This window comes from Schistocerca americana, chromosome 5, assembly GCF_021461395.2.
Source record: "Schistocerca americana isolate TAMUIC-IGC-003095 chromosome 5, iqSchAmer2.1, whole genome shotgun sequence".
Lineage (NCBI taxonomy): Eukaryota > Metazoa > Arthropoda > Insecta > Orthoptera > Acrididae > Schistocerca > Schistocerca americana.
In genome coordinates this window covers 179,815,877-179,835,171 of record NC_060123.1, presented here as the reverse complement: position 1 = coordinate 179,835,171, position 19,295 = coordinate 179,815,877, and the positions used below count along the sequence as shown (strand labels likewise).

General features: G+C 43.8%; 1 protein-coding gene across 1 annotated transcript in view; it reads right to left on the bottom strand.

Annotated features, from left to right (window-relative positions):
• The window catches only part of LOC124616259, a 932,810-nt gene that overhangs the window by 754,313 nt on the left and 159,202 nt on the right, over positions 1 to 19,295 (bottom strand). The window contains exon 4 of the mRNA XM_047144563.1: positions 445 to 934. Coding sequence (XP_047000519.1) covers positions 445 to 934 — 490 coding nt within the window. The remainder of the gene's footprint in view (positions 1 to 444; positions 935 to 19,295) is intronic.

The window sequence follows — 19,295 nt, the reverse complement described above, 5'->3', positions numbered from 1 at the left end:
CTAGGCGCTACAGTCTGGAACCGCTCGACCGCTATGGTCGCAGGTTCGAATCCTGCCTCGGGCATGGATGTGTGTGATGTCCTTAGGTTAGTTATGTATAAGTGGTTCTAAGTTCTAGGGGATGATGACCTCAGCAGTTAAGTGCCATAGTGCTCAGAGCCATTTGAACCATTTTAGCCATCACATACTTTACTGTTTTCGTCCGAAGAGTCTATGGTGTTTTAGATTACTATTGTGCTAGTGTACTTAGTTTTGATTAGACGCTAATGCAGTGTACTTGAACTAGAGTCGTCGTCGTCGTCATTATCGTTCCGATATGCGCTGCACGCCATATACGGAAAACGGAAACGAACAGTAAAAACAAAATGCAGTAGCTTGGCCTGTGCGTATCAGTTCTGGGGATGCCGCTTATACTTGGTGTGTGGTTCGTTGCGCGAAACTCACCGGTACTCTAGAGACGGTGTCCAGCGTAACCCAATCCTCGTCGGCCCCGGACGTCTTGTTCGCAGGCCTCGTTTTGTTGGTACCGAGGAACTCGACGTTGGCCCCCTGGCCGATGAACTTGCCCGCCACCTGTGCGCTGCGCGGCACGCGCACGCGAGCCGTTTCGTCCGCGCTGCCGCCTTCCTCGGGCGCGCAGCAGCAGGAGCGCTCCACCCTCTGCACGTAGCGCAGCAGGTACAAGGAGGAGGCGAGCTGAGCCAGCAGCAGCGCGCACAGACACGCGTACACCGGCGGGCAGCGGCCCGCGCGGTCGACCGTCCCGCCACTCGCCGCGACCATCGCGATCACTGCCGGCCGCTCCCAAAGGGGGCCGACGCGCCAGCAATAGAAGCGGCAGCTGCGCATGCGCGTCGCCGTGGCAACGGACGCACGTGCTCCCGGCGTCCCGACAGCGTAGCCGCAGCACGGCGTCTCGGCACTTCGCTCTACACTACGGGGGTGAAAACATAAATACTCACGGAGTGAGCGTTCGGATGCTTAGAACGAGTATTCTGTCCTCAACATCTGCTGCAGCTCAAGTCTGATCCAGATCGCTGGTCGATCACATAGAGTAGAAATATCTCTGGAGTGAGCATTCAGAAGCGCAGAATTGATTTTGTGTTGTCAACATACGTTGCCACAATGGTCACGTGATCTCGGGACGCCGTAGATTTGTCCGACATTTGTCATATAAATTTTGAATGTTGTCATATCGCTAGTAAAGACAGATTCCCTTCGTAAGTGCTGTGGATTTAGTATAGACGTTTTGCAGGCACCATAGCAGTTTACGTCTGATATTTGAAATAAATTGTGCTCTTAGCTTTGAAGAGCAAAATGAACGAGCATGACGTCACAGAAGCTTCATGTCAGCATGTATTTACAATGTCTTTCATGTCACATCTCATCAAGTCGCTTAACACAGTACTGAACGGCAAAATTGGGGTTTTGAGTCACCATCCCTAATATGCATAAAATGTTAGAGTATAGTATCAGAACTGAGGAGCTAACAATGACAAAAGTTTGTCAATGGCCGAAGCAGACTTTATAACCTATGTTCTTGAGCAGTTATGTTCGGTAAATTACTGAGAAGTGAGACAACGTTTCAAAACATCGACAGTTATTTGCTAGGGAAAATATGTACATTCATACACATCAAAGAAAACTTCAAACGAATTAATGAAGCCTGTTAAACATATACATTATGTTTTTTCTTACGTAACTAATAACGTCATAAACAACTGTATTTTACTCCTTTATTAAAGCTGGCTTTCTTGCTTAAAATGTCATATGGTGCAATTTGCTTCGTCTACTTATGTTCTTATACATATACATTGTGGGCGTCAGCGCTGTTTTGTTATCGTAAAAGCTAAGTAACTTTTCGCCATCAGATATACGACCTCGGTTGAGTAAGAAAGTGGAAAAAATATCGCACTCATCATCGCTATTATAAAATAAAGATTAAGAAGATACAACAGTGCAAAATCCACTATTATAAGGAGAATGAGCGCGGCGAAAATAGGTTAACTTAAGATGTTAACAGACTGGTACCGTCAAAATTTTCTTCCCGAGAAACCTTGACGTACCGTGAAATGACGTGACGTTCCGTTGACGACCTGTGCGAATACCTCCATTCGAAAGGTATTGTAGAATGTTTTGATGTTATGTGACAAAACGTGACGTCACCTGATGGCGGACTTGAATTGGCGTTAAACAATCGACGTCGTCCCTAGATCACGTGACAATTCCAGTTTAATGTTGACAACATGCGCAGGACGCAATGCTCACTCCAGAGATATTTCTGCTCTATGGTCGATCATCAGCGATCGGCTTGTTATCTTTGGTGCGTCCCCGGGCATAAGCATCTTTGCGTCTTCGGCAGGGGCGCGCGGGACGGCGAGAGGCAGTCGGTTTGGGGCGGCCGGTGAGACTGGCGGAGTTGTGACTCGGGCGTAAGCACACGTGTGATGTCTGTTAGGCTGGGGCTGTTAGCTAATCGTGAAACTCCTGCGGCGGTTACTGGTTGCCTGGAAGGCATTTCATATAAACTGTGCCAAGCCTCGCAGTGAGAGAGGAGTCAGGAGTTGATGTTGGCCAAGATGTTTGTACAAATCGAGGTGTCTGTGTGAGAAGCACGGCGTGGGCCTGTTAGGTCCTGCGCACGTTAGAGCGCAGCGTGACGTGACGCAGTTCCTGCGCTTGGTGACCCTGCGGACCGCAGTCTCCTGTACGCAGTTTACTGCGAGGCTCACGGTGGTTCTGGCTGTTGGTAGTTCGAAATGGGGGAAAAGCTAACTGAAGCCGTACGTGTTCGCAAAGTTGTGTATGATACCAGCCATGAAGATTACTTGAAAACGAAGCTGAAAGCTGAGAAGTGGGAGGAAGTGGTCAAGGAAACGGACATACGAAATGGTAATTAGCATTGTCATTCGTTGTTAACATTGTACATTGACGTTGTTAAATCTCTGTAGCAAATTTTCGTGATGTGCTCTGTCCTGGTTAAATATAGGTTATATATAATATATTAAAAAAATAGGTACCTAAAAACCATCCTGTATTAGAATGCAACGTTGTGTCAAAATTTCAAAGCAATCGGTCAAGAGCTTTCGGAGGTTAGTAGCTATACACAAACCAACAAAACATTTTTATATATAGAGATATATGTTAATCATAATAGCTTACCTTTTAAACACAGCTGGTTTCTCCTTGGTTCCAATCGGCCTTGTAGCGTTGCATCCCTGTCTGTCAATTTCATTCTTGATGAGACCATGCACTTCTTGGAATTGCCGGCCGAAGTGGCCGTGCGGTTCCAGGCGCTGCAGTCTGGAACCGCGAGACCACTACGGTCGCAGGTTCGAATCCTGCCTCGGGCATGGATGTGTGTGATGTCCTTAGGTTAGTTAGGTTTAAGTAGTTCTAAGTTCTAGGGGACTGATGACCACAGAAGTTGAGTCCCATAGTGCTCAGAGCCATATGAACCTTCTTGGAATTAATCATGGTTTAATCTAAAATAGTTCGTGAATTGTTCATCATCAAATTCCTTAGTTAAAGTGGACTCGCATTCGGGAGGACGACGGTTCAATCCCGTCTCCGGCAATCCTGATTTAGGTTTTCCGTGATTTCCCTAAATTGCTTCAGGCAAATGCCGGGATGGTTCCTTTGAAAGGGCACGGCCGATTTCCTTCCCCATTCTTCCCTCACCCGAGCTTGCGCTCCGTCTCTAATGACCTCGTTGTCGACGGGACAAACACTAATATCCTCCTCCTCCTTAGTTAAAGCGAATTCCCCATGACTTAGTCTTCTTTCCATGTACGCACTTTTTTCTGCTTTTTGTTTCATCAAAGCGATGTAACATACCGTTTCGAACTCAAACACAGAATCGGAATGCGATTCTGAACTTATATCTATTAATAGAGCAGAAGTAGTCGCCATCTCTGCCGGAGTCAAAGTTCCTCAGCAAACTGCGTATTGAAACTGCGATCGAATTTGCGATGATCGTCGCCGTGACTCCCGCTGCCGTGAGGAATTTGGCGTCAGCCCCCCTGCGTCACCTCACGGGCCTGCGTCTCATCTTACGGCCCGTCTTAGGTGCTTCGTCCTTCTGCCAGCCACCGCAAGCGGATGTTCGGCCGGAATGTCTACAGTTTGTGGTGAGCATAGTGAGAACAAGTTCTCATAGGATGTGCTCCCAGCCTGACTCTTAGCCTGTGTGGGTTCCGACCCCTTGTCTGTATCTGCTTCTGGGTGTCCTGTAAGATTTCACAGCAAAACTGTATTTTTGTGGCATTCTGTGTTTCTGGCTCAGCCTCCTCCTAGAAGGGTTCGATTGCACATCTTTTGGAATTCCTTAATGCTGTAATTTATACATATAAAAAAAATTGTTCTTTCAGAATAAGCGCCGGTTTCTTTGGGACACTGCAGTTCAAACAGGAGTGGCGTAATGTTAAAGAGTATTTATTCGTCAAATGAAGTGTATTTAATGCCTTGCAGTTTTATGGGGCATGCAGCTGTGTTACTGAACTCATTTTGAAGTGTTCTGTGGGGTGAATGACTGCTCCCCACTTCAGTGTGTTCTTTTGAGTAGTATTGTAAGGTTTTTCGGGTATTTGTCAGTGGGGTATATTGATTCAATTTTGTTTTCCTCCTCCTTTTGAATTACGTAGAATTGTTCAGTTTATCTGGTTATTGGCTTAACTCGCGCTTCACACACTAAATCAGCTGAAAATAAAAATTGATATTTTTATTCCTGTCTAATGTCAGACAGATTCAAATGTAACTTCATTTATGTTATTTGAAATAAATGTGTTGGATTGACCTTAATGAGTTATGTGAAATCGAAGTAAGGGAACCAGTCCTTCATTAGTGCTTAACAATGGCGTGTGGTTCGGGTTGTGAGCCCAGTGCTCGGTCCAAAGTCATTTGATTTTGTACGGCGCCTTTTAGCCCATAAGCGCTTAACGTATTTCGGGTGTTACTACTTCGCTGATTCAGATACACTCATGCTCATAAATTAAGAATAATGCTCATACATGGTGAAACAACGCTGTGGTGGGCGGTTTGTGGGTTTAAATCACCTCAGCGTATGACCATGAGGTGCATTTGACCTGCGGTCGTCGCACTGTGGCGCTGGAAGCACTCCAAATATGCAGAGGTGTGTTGGTGCATGTCAGAGTACGGTGCAGCGAGTACGTTTTCAGACGTGCTAATGGTGACTGTGTGTTGAAAATGGCTTAAAGAACACATATTGATGACGTTATGGTGGGTCAAACACAGCAGGTCGTAACACAAGGCCTTCCGTGTGCCAGAAAGTGTGATCTCAAGATTATGCCAACGATTCCAACAGATAGGAAACGTGTCCAGGCGCTACAGTACGGGACGTCCACAGTGTACAACACCACAACAAAACCGATATCACAAAATCAGTGCCCGCGGACGGCCACGGAGTGCTGCAGTTAGCCTTACCGCAGCTAATGGAACAATTGTCTCTAGACACACAGTCTACAGATGACTGAAAAGACTTGGTTTATTCGCCAGGAGACCTGCAAGGGCATTCCACTGACCCCTGGGCACAGGAGAGCCCGTAAAGCCTGGTGTCAAGAACACAGTACATCGTCATTGGAACAGCGGTCTCAGGATATGTTCACGGATGAGTCCAGGTATAGTCTGAACAGTGATTTTCACCGGTTTTTCATCTGGTGTGTACCAGGAACCAGATACCAACCCCTTAATGTCCTTGAAAGAGACCTGTATGGAGGTCGTGGTTTGATGGTGTGGGGTGGGATTATGATTGGTGCACGTACACCCGTGCATGTCTTTGGCAGAGGAACTGAAATAGGTCAGATGTATCGGGACGTCATTTTGTACCAGCATGTCCGCCTTTACAGGGGTGCAGTAGGTCCCACCTTCCTCTTGATGGATGATAACGCACAGCCCCACAGAGCTGGCATCGTGGAGGAGTACCTCCAAACAGAGGATATCAGGTGAATGGAGTGGCCTGCCTGTTCTCCAGACCTAAACCCCATCGTGCACGTCTGGGATGCTCTCGGTCGGCGTATCTCTGTACGTCTTCAAACCCCTAGGACACTTCAGGAGCTCTGACAGACACTGGTGCAAGAATGGGAGGCTATACCCCAGCAGCTGCTCGACCACCTGATCCAGAGTATGCCAACCCGTTGTGCAGCCTGTATACTTGTGCATGGTGATCATATCCCATATTGATGTCGGGGTACATGCGCAGGAAACAGTGGCGCTTTTTGGCACATGTGTTTCGGACTTACGGATCTGTGTCGTGTGTGCTCCCTATGTGCCTATGCTATTAGCGAGAGTTTTGTGTAGTGCCATGTTGTGTGGCACCACATTCTGCAATTACCATTAATTTATGAGCATGAGTGTAGATCACCTTCAGAAGTACAGGTGAAACGCTGTATATGCGTTTTGCAGACCTCTCAGCAGCTTGACACCAGGAACTGAAGTGGGCTTAAAGAAGTGAAGAGCAATGGTGTTGTGCTTTGTCACCACAGTATCATAGCTAAGATTCCACTTTACTTACATCTACATCTACATCTACATCTACATTGATACTCCGCAAGCCACCCAACGGTGTGTGGCGGAGGGCACTTTACGTGCCACTGTCATTACCTCCCTTTCCTGTTCCAGTCGCGTATGGTTCGCGGGAAGAACGACTGTCTGAAAGCCTCCGTGCGCGCTCTAATCTCTCTAATTTTACATTCGTGATCTCCTCGGGAGGTATAAGTAGGGGGAAGCAATATATTCGATACCTCATCCAGAAACGCACCCTCTCGAAACCTGGCGAGCAAGCTACACCGCGATGCAGAGCGCCTCTCTTGCAGAGTCTGCCACTTGAGTTTATTAAACATCTCCGTAACGCTATCACGGTTACCAAATAACCCTGTGTCGAAACGCGCCGCTCTTCTTTGGATCTTCTCTATCTCCTCCGTCAGACCGATCTGGTACGGATCCCACACTGATGAGCAATACTCAAGTATAGGTCGAACGAGTGTTTTGTAAGCCACCTCCTTTGTTGATGGACTACATTTTCTAAGGACTCTTCCAATGAATCTCAACCCGGTACCCGCCTTACCAACAATTAATTTTATATGATCATTCCACTTCAAATCGTTCCGCACGCATACTCCCAGATATTTTACAGAAGTAACTGCTACCAGTGTTTGTTCCGCTATCATATAATCATACAATAAAGGATCCTTCTTTCTATGTATTCGCAATACATTACATTTTACGGGATAGGAAGTGACAGCCAACAGTGTCATTTTACGTTTCCTATTGCACTTATTAATATTGGCTAACCTCTGTTCTAATTGATTACGTTACAGCTACCCTGTAGACAGCGTCGAAGTGTCAAGAAGAAACAACGCATTTGGAACTATAAAATTGTTACAGTAAGCACGTTAAACTATTTGCTCCACCTACTTGTCCGTTATTTTTTCGCCATCACATCAGAAAAGTAAAATCATACACTATGAACAAAATAAAATATGAAATAAAAATAAAACGAAAAATACAAGATCAGTGCTCGAATTTTGGAGTACTAAAAGAAGTAACAGCCATCAGTATTGTTTTTACGTTTTCTCTTTCTCTGCTTCATACTGTCGATTAATAACGTTACAATGGCACTGTATAGGAAACTGCCTCATGCAAAAATACTTTAAATACTTAGATACACGTGAGAGATTGATAACCTGTATAAATTGGACGAAATTAATCAGACTGCCATCCATAAATTTTATCAGAATATGAACATAGCACCGATATATATGCACTGGTTTGCTTGCAGATTTATCTGGTACTTGTCTCCGTAAACAGATGGCCATAACATTATAAAAATTGTCTCTATAGTACAAGACTTTACAATGCCGTGTCTCGTTATTTTTCAACGTATAAAGTGTCTCACATCAGTATCACATTTACAGTTATACAGTTGCAGTAAACGTGCAGAAATGTATATAAACCAAGATGAGTAAGTGTAATATTCGAGTTCCGCTATTGCCGCTAATTGTAGACAAGCAGTGGTGTCCCAAAGTCACGTGGCTAGTCTGGTTTGATGTTGAGAACGTGCTCACTCTATAGATATACGAGGTGTTTCAAAAGTACGCCAACAGACTTCGAGAGGATGCAGAATGTGTCTTGGGGAACAAACTGAGGATAGAACCCATGTCCGGAAATGTCAACCAACAATGCCACAGAGCATCAGCGTTATAGGACCCGCTTGTGTATATGAATGTGTATTCAGGATGTCTCGGTAATGATGTTATAAGCTTTCAGGAATGATCGAGAATGGTAAATGTATCAGTCCGAGATAAGAGCTCCGGTCCGGAAACGAAAAAATCGAAAGTTATAAGCGGAAATCGTACTGATCTCTCTGACTGTGGAATACATGTACCGGTACTGTTGTTGCTCAGATTGTAGCGTAGGTAAATTTCAGAGGCGATAGTGTGGACCAAAAAAAGAAAGGAACTGTATTTAACATGAGCTCTAAGATGTGTATCATAAGAGCTATGATCACTTGTTCATTAGAAGTGTTTCACAGTAGCGAAGATCAACAAGTGCTCATAACTCTTAAGGTATGCATTTCAGAGCCCATGTAAACTGGATTGTTTTTCTTGGTTCAATCCATACTGCCACCTCTGACACTTACCTACTCTACAATCTCAGCAAGAACAGTAACGGTAAGTGTATTCAATGTCAGAGGTATCAGAAAGATTTTCGCTTATAACTATTGACGCGTTCGTTTCCGGACCAGAGCCCCTTATCTCAAATTGATACATTGACCATTCCTCTTCATTCCTAAAGTTTGCAACATCACAGAATCATCCTGAATATATATACTTACACAGGCACTACCGCCTGTAACTTTAACGCTTTGGACCGTCATTCGATGATTCTTCCGGATATGGATTGCTATACTCATTTTGTTCCTCAAGAGACCATCTACATCCGTTTGAAGTTTGTCGATATAATTTTGAAACACTCTGTATATTTTCTATGGGTGAAAGTCATATCGGGACTTCTCGTAACACGACCCTGGTTCTCTGTCAGATCACTTGGAAAGCTCAAAGCATAACAGTTCACCTTCTCGTTTCCTAATTTGGTGATTTAAGGTCTTCCGTATTTATTTTGATTCCGTTTAAAACAGAGCATTGTGATCCTGATGACGATTCGTTTGAATATTGCACACTTTGAATTTCATTGTGAATGTATTGTACATATTCTGCTCGATGTTTGGTAGCATCTATGATATTGGGTGGTGTAAATGATTCTATATTTGCTTTTGTTCATAAAAAACAGAAGCTGGTTTCACCACACGGTTTCCTGTGGACTTGCGTATATGTGGACAGTGATTACTTACAGACGATGAAGATGAACTCTGGGCACCTGCAGCTGATGAAGACGCAGCTTGCGAGATTAGTGACAAGTATGTTACAAGCACTGGAAAAATGTATAGCTCCAAAACTCCTCCCATTAGAAGACTAGTAGCACAAAACATTGTGACAGAAAGAGAAACCATAAGAGACGCAGGTAAAGTAGGAACAATAGGAGAATTATTTTAAAAGTTTTTGCCTCCAGCAATTGTCAACATCAAAATAAAGCATACCAATGAGGAGGCATTGAGGCAGAAAATACCCAAGGCAGACAGACTTGAATTCATGCATGTATTAGGCTTCTTATTATTATGGGGAAGGAAAATGACAGTAAGTCATCTGTTACGGATTTATGGTCCTACACGTCAGGAAGATTTGTTTATACTGCTACCATGAGCCTAACCAGATTCCATCAGCCTATTAAAATAGTAAGATTTGATGACAGAGAGTTGCGAAGTGATTACAGGAAACGTGATAAGTTTTCTGCAATATGAGAAGTTTTTGATCAAATGAATGAATTGCCAAAATATTATTCTGTTGGGATACACATCGCTACTGATGAAATGTTGTCATTGTTCCTTGGCAGGTGTCACTTCAAGGCCTTCACGTAGTAAAAATCTGGTAAATACGGTATACTTATATGCATGCTCACAGACGCTTAAACCAGATTTGTTGTCAACAAGGAGTGTTATGCTGGGAAAACAAATGAAGGTACACAACAATCAAATTCCGCTGCACCTGTGGTCAAACGCCTGGCGTTCCCTATGCATAATTCAGGGCGAAATGTCACCACGGACAGATATTGCACTTCAATTGATTTGACCAATGATCTAAGGAGGAATCACAAGTTAACTCTCATGGGAACGTTACAAACTAATAGGAATCATATACCTCAAAAACTGAAGGATGCCTCAAGACGAGAATTATATTCTAGTAAAATTGCTTTCAGTGATACTGGTACTGGAAATATTCGAATCACAATTGTTTTATCACAATTATATCCCCCGTGGAAAACCCAAAAGAAATATACTGTTTCTATCATCTCAACATTATGACGTTGCAATTGGTTCACCTACTGACACTAAGAAGAAAACGCTTATAAATTTATATGATAGACTAAAGGTGGCATTGTCACTATAGGTCAAACTGTGAGGAAATATGCAACTAAGAGAGCTACAAGATGGTGACCGCTGTGTGTTTTCTGTACTCTTGTGACATTGCAGCAGTAAATAGTTATACACTATTTTTGTTGAACTTCCCGGACTGGAATTAGAAAAAAACCTAATAAGCGACGACTTTTTCTTCAAAGAACTAGGACTACAGCTCACGAAACCATACACTGAAGAAATGGCTACAAATATTGCAGGACTGCCAAAGCCTGTAGTTTCAAGTATGGAGTGTATTCTCGGACGGAAAATCAAGCAGAACTTCGGTGCAAAGGATACTCATGGAGGTAATCGTAGATGTCATGTGTGTTTTAGTGAAAGCCGCTCAAAAGCAGGAAAATACAACAAAATGAATCAAACAACAATAATTTGCAACAATTGTAAAAGGTAGACGTGTGGTAAACTCAGCAGTTGTATGTTTCGAGGGTGAAGTAGATTCCGAAGAAAATGGTGAATAATTCTTCTCACAAAACTATGTTATGTAGCTAAGCTACTGGTATATTACCTCACGTTTTTGTAACATTTTTTAATTACAGCAAAGTGTGCTTCAATAGTACTATAACGACTACTACTAATTTTCCTCAACATAATCAGACTTAGTAATTTTAAATGATGACGTAAGTTTAAGATATAAAATGCATTTTTGAAAACAGTTTTAGAAGAAATATTCAGGTTCTGGATCCTGATTATGCATCAATAGAGCTTTAAAAAGTATGTCATTAATGTAATTCGAGAACAATTAATGAATTTTTATTTATTTTTTAAATTTTTTTATTGAGGGCACAAAGAACTTCCCCCCTCCCCCTTCCCTCATTTGTCTGTTGTCAAAAGGGCATGATCATTAGATTTCGGGCCAAGGGTAGAAGCATTCCCAAAACGGCTGAGTCTGTAAACTGTTCGCGTCTGCCGCGGTTGAAGTATACTATGCGTGGCAAAATGGCGCCGTCCAAATCAGGCGCCGCGCCGAAGTAGCTGTGGTGCACCACGGAGATACGTGACAAAGGTGGAGGACGGCTGAGGACATGTGTGCAGGGGTTAGGCTCGCAACTGTTGAGCAACTGATCGGCCAAATGAAACACGAACAGTGTCTTCTCAATGACGGTTCAGTGGACGTTGCTGCGCGTGGGACGCCACAGCAGGCAGCTGGTTCATGCACGCTCGGTGACTGCTGTTCATCGGCTACAAAGAGTTGGCACACCAATACCGCAAATGGACGTCCATTGAGTGGCGACAGGTGGCTTTTTCAGACTTTTTGTGCTCCTACTGACAGGTGGCCAACACCCTGCAACAATCGTTCGAAGGTTCAGACCGGAGGAGGGAGCGTTGTGTTCTGGGGAACGTTTTTGTGGCATTCCCTGCGTGATACTCCTATTCTAAAAGGCATGACCGCGCGGGATTAGCCGAGCGGTCTAGGCGCTGCAGTCATGAACTGTGCGGCTGGTCCCGGTGGAGGTTCGAGTCCTCCCTCGGGCATGTGTGTGTGTGTGTGTTTGTCCTTAGGATAATTTAGGTTAATTAGTGTGTAAGCTTAGGGACTGATGACCTTAGCAGTTAAGTCCCATATGATTTCACACACATTTGAACATTTTTTTGATCGGCAACAGGCACGTACCATGCCATCCCCAAATGTATCTATCAGTAGAACAATGGAACGATCGACAGACCTCGCAGTGTAGGTATGTGGTTCGAAGAACATCATCAGGAAGTGTTAAGCGTATTCCTCTGGCCACTAAATTCCCAGATTTAGATCCAGTCTCGAATCTCTGTATGTCCATCTTTTTAGAGATGGTTGCGGTACTCGGCGGTTCGATAGAGGATGTCAAGTTAAATACCATTCAGCCGTCAATTTTCAGTCTTATTTCATTTGGCAACCAGTTTCAGGGCTCTACTACGCCATCTTCAGGTCCCTGACCGACGTGTAGGAGGAACCTACCTCGGCTGTGATCAAAAAAGGGGCCAGAATTGCATTGTAAAACGCTGAAATGAAATAAGATTGAGAACTGAATGCTGAAAGGTATTTAATTTGACATCCTCAATGTAGAATTCGTGGAACCACCTCAATCGACCTGTTCGCGCCATGGGTCCTCAGCCGAGAAACCTGTCGCATCTGGCCACGGCACTGGAGTCAGCGTGGCTCCACGTTTCTGCCGGTACTTTCGAGCACCTCATCGACTCTCCTTCTGCACGTCCCCGCTGCAAAAGGTGGTTATTCAGCTCTTTGAGAGGTGGTGACATGAATACTGTATGACTGGACCATGAACAATTCGAGATCAGCGGCTGTCTTAGACTCGATAATTCGAATTGTTTCGTCAACTTTTCAGACGATGGTTTCGTTACTGAACTCTTCATCTCGCTCCTTTGCTTCTGCAACGTCGTACGCGTCCGCAGTGCGGACGTAACAAAAGCGGGAGGGTATGCGACTCAACGAAACAGTACGTTTAATGCTGCCAAGCGCGACAGTAAATACTGTGACTTGCGCAATTATTGTATACCTTTATTTACTCTGGTTCTTACACTGTTCGTGGGAGCCGGCCGGAGTGGCCGTGCGGTTCTAGGCGCTACAGTCTGGAGCCGAGCGGCCACTACGGTCGCAGGTTCGAATCCTGCCTCGGGCATGGATGTGTGTGATGTCCTTAGGTTAGTTAGGTTTAATTAGTTCTAAGTTCTAGGCGACTGATGACCTCAGATGTTAAGTCGCATAGTGCTCAGAGCCATTTGAACCATTTTTGTTCGTGGGAAATTATACAGTTTCCTTGGTGTGGTGGTGACTTAGGCGATATTCGTATTTTGTGGTCAGTATGAAAGTGCCGAAATGAGACCTCAGTCTTATGAAACCTCCCCTTAGAAAATTTTATGAACTACTGCGCTGATACTCCTCTTACGTTATTTGATTTTCAAACAGCTGAACTGAACGTACTCAAACATTTCTCTCTTTACTTATTCTGATCAACACTAAACTGACACACAATATTTCTAGCGCAACGCAATCTGACTTTCAATAATCCCTACAAAAGAATGGTCCTGACTAACAATAACCTATACCTTTCATGAATCACTTACCTCACAAAAATCTTCGTTACTCGAACTACTGCAATACAGCGAGCGCCAATACTGCCAGTTAAATAAAGGATTCTAACTACTGAAGGCACTAACTACTGATAGGCATAGTTAGCAAATGAAAGATTTTCATAGAGAACAAACAATGCATTTACCTTAATAGTGTTCAAAAGTCATAATATGTATATATATCAGTTCATGGCATCCAGTCTTACAAATTTCGTTTTTATGACGGACACACGTCCAGATCGTCCGCCCTCAAAACTCTGCCATATCTCTTCCCACATCCACCATGCTGGCGGTTCACCTCCAACTGCGCAACGCTTCGCGCTGTTCACATGCAACTGCCGAACACTACAATAGCGAATATTCCAACAATGCCAACCAGCCACAGACTGCACACAGCAGAGCCAGTGTTTTTCATATAGAGCGGCTACTTGAGTTACCAACATAAAAACCTAAAAAGCCTACTTACAGTCTTTTCTCCGGCGCTTACTAATACAGATCTCATCGAGCTACTGAAAGGAACAAATCCATCACCTCCACGAACTGATTCCGAGGACGACAAATGTGGTACCAGTACACGTGCCCGTCATCGGCCCGCAATTCCCTTAAGGACGCCCCTCCCATTGCTGGTCAGCGGAATCAAAACAGAGCGCTACTGTTTATCTATGGAAAAAGAAGACACAGCTCCATATTAAGTTTGTCGTGACAGAGCTATTGTCGTAGGCTGTAGAATATCGAATTATATATGTATGCATTTATAAATCTGTGGACTCAAATGATTCAATCAATACAACAAATACCGTTTTCTGCGCAAGAAGCGAGTGAAAGAAGAGTGAAATTTTAAGATCGTAAAAATTCGTTATCCACTAATGGGAACTTTCTTGACCCTGTAGGGGCTAACATAGCGTAGTATGCAATCTTAGTGCTACTAGCTATGCAATCCTGTTGGCATGGTTGCACAATTATGTCATAACCTGAAGGCACAAGAGGGACCTGGTTCAGTCATAATCCAGAGAAGTCGATTCAACCGGCCAGGGGTTCTGGGAGGTTTCCACGCATACAGGCCCTACGCTACATTTTACCTAACTAATCGAAGAAATGTGGCTTTCAAAACACATGGCGTTCAAATTTAGTTGTTCCAGTCAACATTACAGTAGTGCGGGACTGCGCAAGTTAGCACACATATTAACAGCAGAAAATAAAAATATCGGAAGCAAGAAAGTAGTGTAACACCCATTAACGTGATCAGCTGCGAGGCTCTATAAGAAAACCAAGGTCGCCGCCTAGAACTGGTATGATGCGAATTAGTTTGTATGGCAGAATGGTAGTAGGACCAATGGCCGAGGACAGGGTGTGGCCAGCCGGCTCCAGGCGGCCCTAAATGCAGAGACATGGAAATAGGGAGCGGGTAAAGCCCGGTTTCGGGAATATGGACAGCAGTCAGTCGCTTGGGTAACTGCTGAATGAACCAGCAATGGCGGCCTTTGAAATAATCTGAAAGATGGCTGAGTGACAGTTCTTGGAAATTCGACTATAAATCACAGTCAAATAATAAAGGATATCTCAATACACCTGCGATCTCAGGAAAACGACACAACTATATTTTCAGTATCTTTAAAAATACAGGCGTTAATTGTTTTAGAGTGACTGAACATTTACACAATAAACCTCCGAAGTAACAGCTTTTAAACTCATCACGCGATTTCAACAAAAAATATATCGGATGACAGCATAACACGTAGCTAACATCCCTGAAAGTCGCGTTATGTATCTAATTTATTTATTGATTCATTACGTTTTTAATATCTTTTCATTATGCAAATATCTGTTAGAAAATCGTATTCTCCACACTAACACAGCAAAGGAATGCACCATAAGTACGTCACATATTTATATTTATTTAATGAATATGTTTCTATTTTTGGTAGATTTTTAACTATTGATTACAATTGCAAATACAAAATCATTCAGCAGCATATGTTAGCTGACAGCTAGCCGAAGTGGCCGTGCGGTTCTAGGTGCTGCAGTCTGGAACCGCGAGACCGCTACGATCGCAGGTTCGAATCCTGCCTTGGGCATGGATGTGTGTGATGTCCTTAGGTTAGTTAGGTTTAACTAGTTCTAAGTTCTAGGAGACTAATGACCTCGGAAGTTGAGTCCCATAGTACTCAGAGCCATATGTTAGCTCACATCACGTCTGATTCCAGCTACGAACATGGGCATCAGTAACGGCTCATTTTGGAATACCAGCTCGTCCATCACTTCCTAGTTTTTGGCCCTCTCTTCTTGGTATTTTGGTGCCGATGAGATTGGGACATTCAGTCATGCAGAGAGTTTCACAGCCGTCGTCCGCTTATTTTTGTCAGAATCCTTTTAAGTGACTGTCTGCTGCGATCACTCAACACACCATTACGTCCACATTGTGGTTTAGTGAACGGAGTTCTTCCGTTTTCCCTGTATGCAGTAGACACTGAAGAGCCAACGAAACTTGTACATCTGCCTAATATCGAGTAGAGCATCCACGAGCACGCAGAAGCGCCGCAACACGACGTGGCATGGACTCCATTAGTGTCTGAAGTAGTGTTGGATGGAACTGACACCATGAATCCTGCAGGGCTGACCATAAATCCGTAAGAGTACGAAGGCAGGAGATCTGAACAGCACGTTGGAAGGCATCCCAGATATGCTTAATATTGTTCATGTCTGGGAGCTTGGTGCCAGTGGAAGTGTTTAAACTCAGAAGTCTTTTCCTGGAGCCACTCTGTAGCAGTTCTGGACGTATGGGGTGTCGCTTTCTCCTGCTGGATTTGCCCAAGTCCGTCGAAATGCACAATGGACATGAATGGATACAGGTGGATCAGACAGGATGCTTACGAAGGTGGCACCTGTAAGAGTCGTATCTAGATGTATCAGGGTTCCCGTACCACTCAAACTGCACACGCCTCCACCAGCTTAAACACTCCCCTGATGACATGCGCCGGCCGCGGTGGTCTAGCGGTTCAGGCGCTCAGTCCGGAACCGCGCGACTGCTACGGTCGCAGGTTCGAATCCTGCCTCGGGCATGGATGTGTGTGACGTCCTTAGGTTAGTTAGGTATAAGTAGTTCTAAGTTCTAGGGGACTGATGACCATAGATGTTAAGTCCCATAGTGCTCAGAGCCATTTGAACCATTTGATGACATGCGGGGTCCATGGATTCATGAGGCTGTCTCCATACCCGTAAACGTCCGTCCGCTCGATACAATTTGAAACGAGACTCGTCCGACCAAGAAACATGTTTCCAGTCATCAACAGTCCTATGTCGGTGTTGGCGGGGCCAGGCAAGGCGTAAAGCTTGGTATCGTGCAGTGATCAAGGGTACACTAGTGGGCCTTGGACTCTGGAAGCCCATATCGATGATGTTTCGTTAAGTCGTGCTCGCGTTCGTGATGATCACGGTACACTCGTGAAATGGTCGTAAGGGAAAAATCCCCACTTCATCACTACCTCGGAGATGCTGTGACCCATCGCTCGTGCGTCGACTATAACACCATGTTCAAATTCACTTAAGTCTTGATAACTTGCCACTGTAGCAGCAGTAACTGATCTAACAACTGTGCCAGACACTTTTTGTTTTATGTAGCCGTTAACGACCGCAGCGTCGTATTTTGCGTGTTTACATACCTCTGTATTTGTATACATATGCCCACACCAGTTCCTTTGACGCTTCAGTGTACATCTTCGTTCTATGTCACTCAGATCGGGCATAATGCACTCACAGGTACACAGACCATAGTTTTGACCACGACCGACACTTTCAGAAGCATTAAGGACAGTGTGCAGGTGTTGTTCGAGGTGAAATGCGTTCAGAACGAAGCACACCTTTCTTGCGGTGCTTCGATATTGTTGGCCAAACCCTGTGGGTAGCAACAACGAACAGTCGAACAAGAAATTGCAGAATAACGGTAACAGGTTCATTACGTAAATCTTTTTGAAAATAGTTTGAGAGAGAAGAGCTTCCTAACAGTTATAATGTCTCCTGAAGAAATATTAAGTTCTGGCTAATGAATTGCCGTCATCCCATGTTGGTGGCCCATGAGCCGTATTAGTGTAATCTTAATAAAAATTACCGCTGGAGTAATGCTTTTGAAAAAGGCCACTTGCTTAAGATGCAGCAGAAGTGTCGTTTATAGTGTTGTCATTGATTGAAGTATACATCGGTGATCAAACGAGTCTCTCTGAGTAAAAATGCGATATTAAATGACGCCATTACGCTTGTTAAATTTTTCTTACCTGTGATGGAACGTTACGGTTTTTATATTGCTTCCTCAGATAAACGTTTTGGTGAATAGCATTTCATTACATTCATTTCTCGCACTCCGTGCTACGCATCGAAAACAGTACACTTGATAAACATGCTACAACATCGTCTGGATATCATACTTTCTAATTACTATTTTGTGAGAAAATAGTTCGTAGCAGAAGCCAATTTAAATTCACAGTAAGGGCGGTGTAATGAAAACAGTCCACTCAGCAAACACGTTATTCCACTGTCCGCACATCGCTATTTCAAGTTTACTTTGTGAGATGATAATCCAGGGCAGCAAGGACTTTAATCTTTAATATATTTATATTTTAAGTTCACAGTCTGCGATATGCTTCGAAAACAGTACGCGGTATACACTGAAAACTGCTAAAGCTAAAGCTGCTGCTACATATAACCATTTCTACGCAGAAGCGCGGTGATAAGTTTCTGCTATTCTTTTCATAATTCGTTATCGCGCCACACGGCGACCTCTTTCTACATTTCAATACTCGTGTATAGGAGAATATTACATAGATCACAATTTTTTAAACATCTAAGAGAAATTACAATTTTATGAACATAGAAAAGTTTTAAGCAGACAACAGAAAAAAATCACATCTCCGCAGAGGGTAGTTACAGAACGTGTATACGAGTAGAAAGAAGCACAAAACCCGCACGATTCTAACTTTCTTTGATGTAAACAGGAAAGAAAAAAGGAAAAAAAAACATTGTCAGGCTCTTAGTAGTATTTTCACAGGCGAAAGACAAGACAATGAAAATCTAAGTCACTTAGGAAATAAATAAATAAGAAGCCAGGGTGAAATGGGTGCAGAAAGAAAGTGAAGAAACTGAAGAAAATGATCGTCTGAAGGACTAATTCAGTATGTAGAAAAATCGAAAGAACTTAGATGCAATTAAAAGCAAGGCTGGCGACATTAAGAGCACAGTTGGAATTCCGCTGATAAAACACAGAAGAAAGAGGGAATAGGTGGAAAGTGTTCTGTGAAGGCCTCTATTTGATAGCGCGACAGAAAAAGAAATGAGAGTTAGTATGGAAGGTACTAGGGTTTAGCAGAGTTGTGGGTGATTTGCGATCACATAAGAGAGAAAAAACAGATAACATTCCTTCGGAATTTTTAAAATCACGGGAGAGGGGGAGGGGGGTGGGGAGGAGGGAAGCTGCAGTCCATCGTCTGTTCAAGTTTATGCGTAGAATCTATGAGACTAGTGATATACCGTCAGAGATTCGGAAAACATCCTCCACACAATCCGGAGGACAGAAAGGACAGATAGCTTATCAGCTCATGCTTTCACCTTGCTGACAAGAATACTATACGGAGTACTAGAAAAGGAAAATGAGGCTCTCTTAGATGACGGTTAGTTTGTTTTCAGAGGAGGTAAA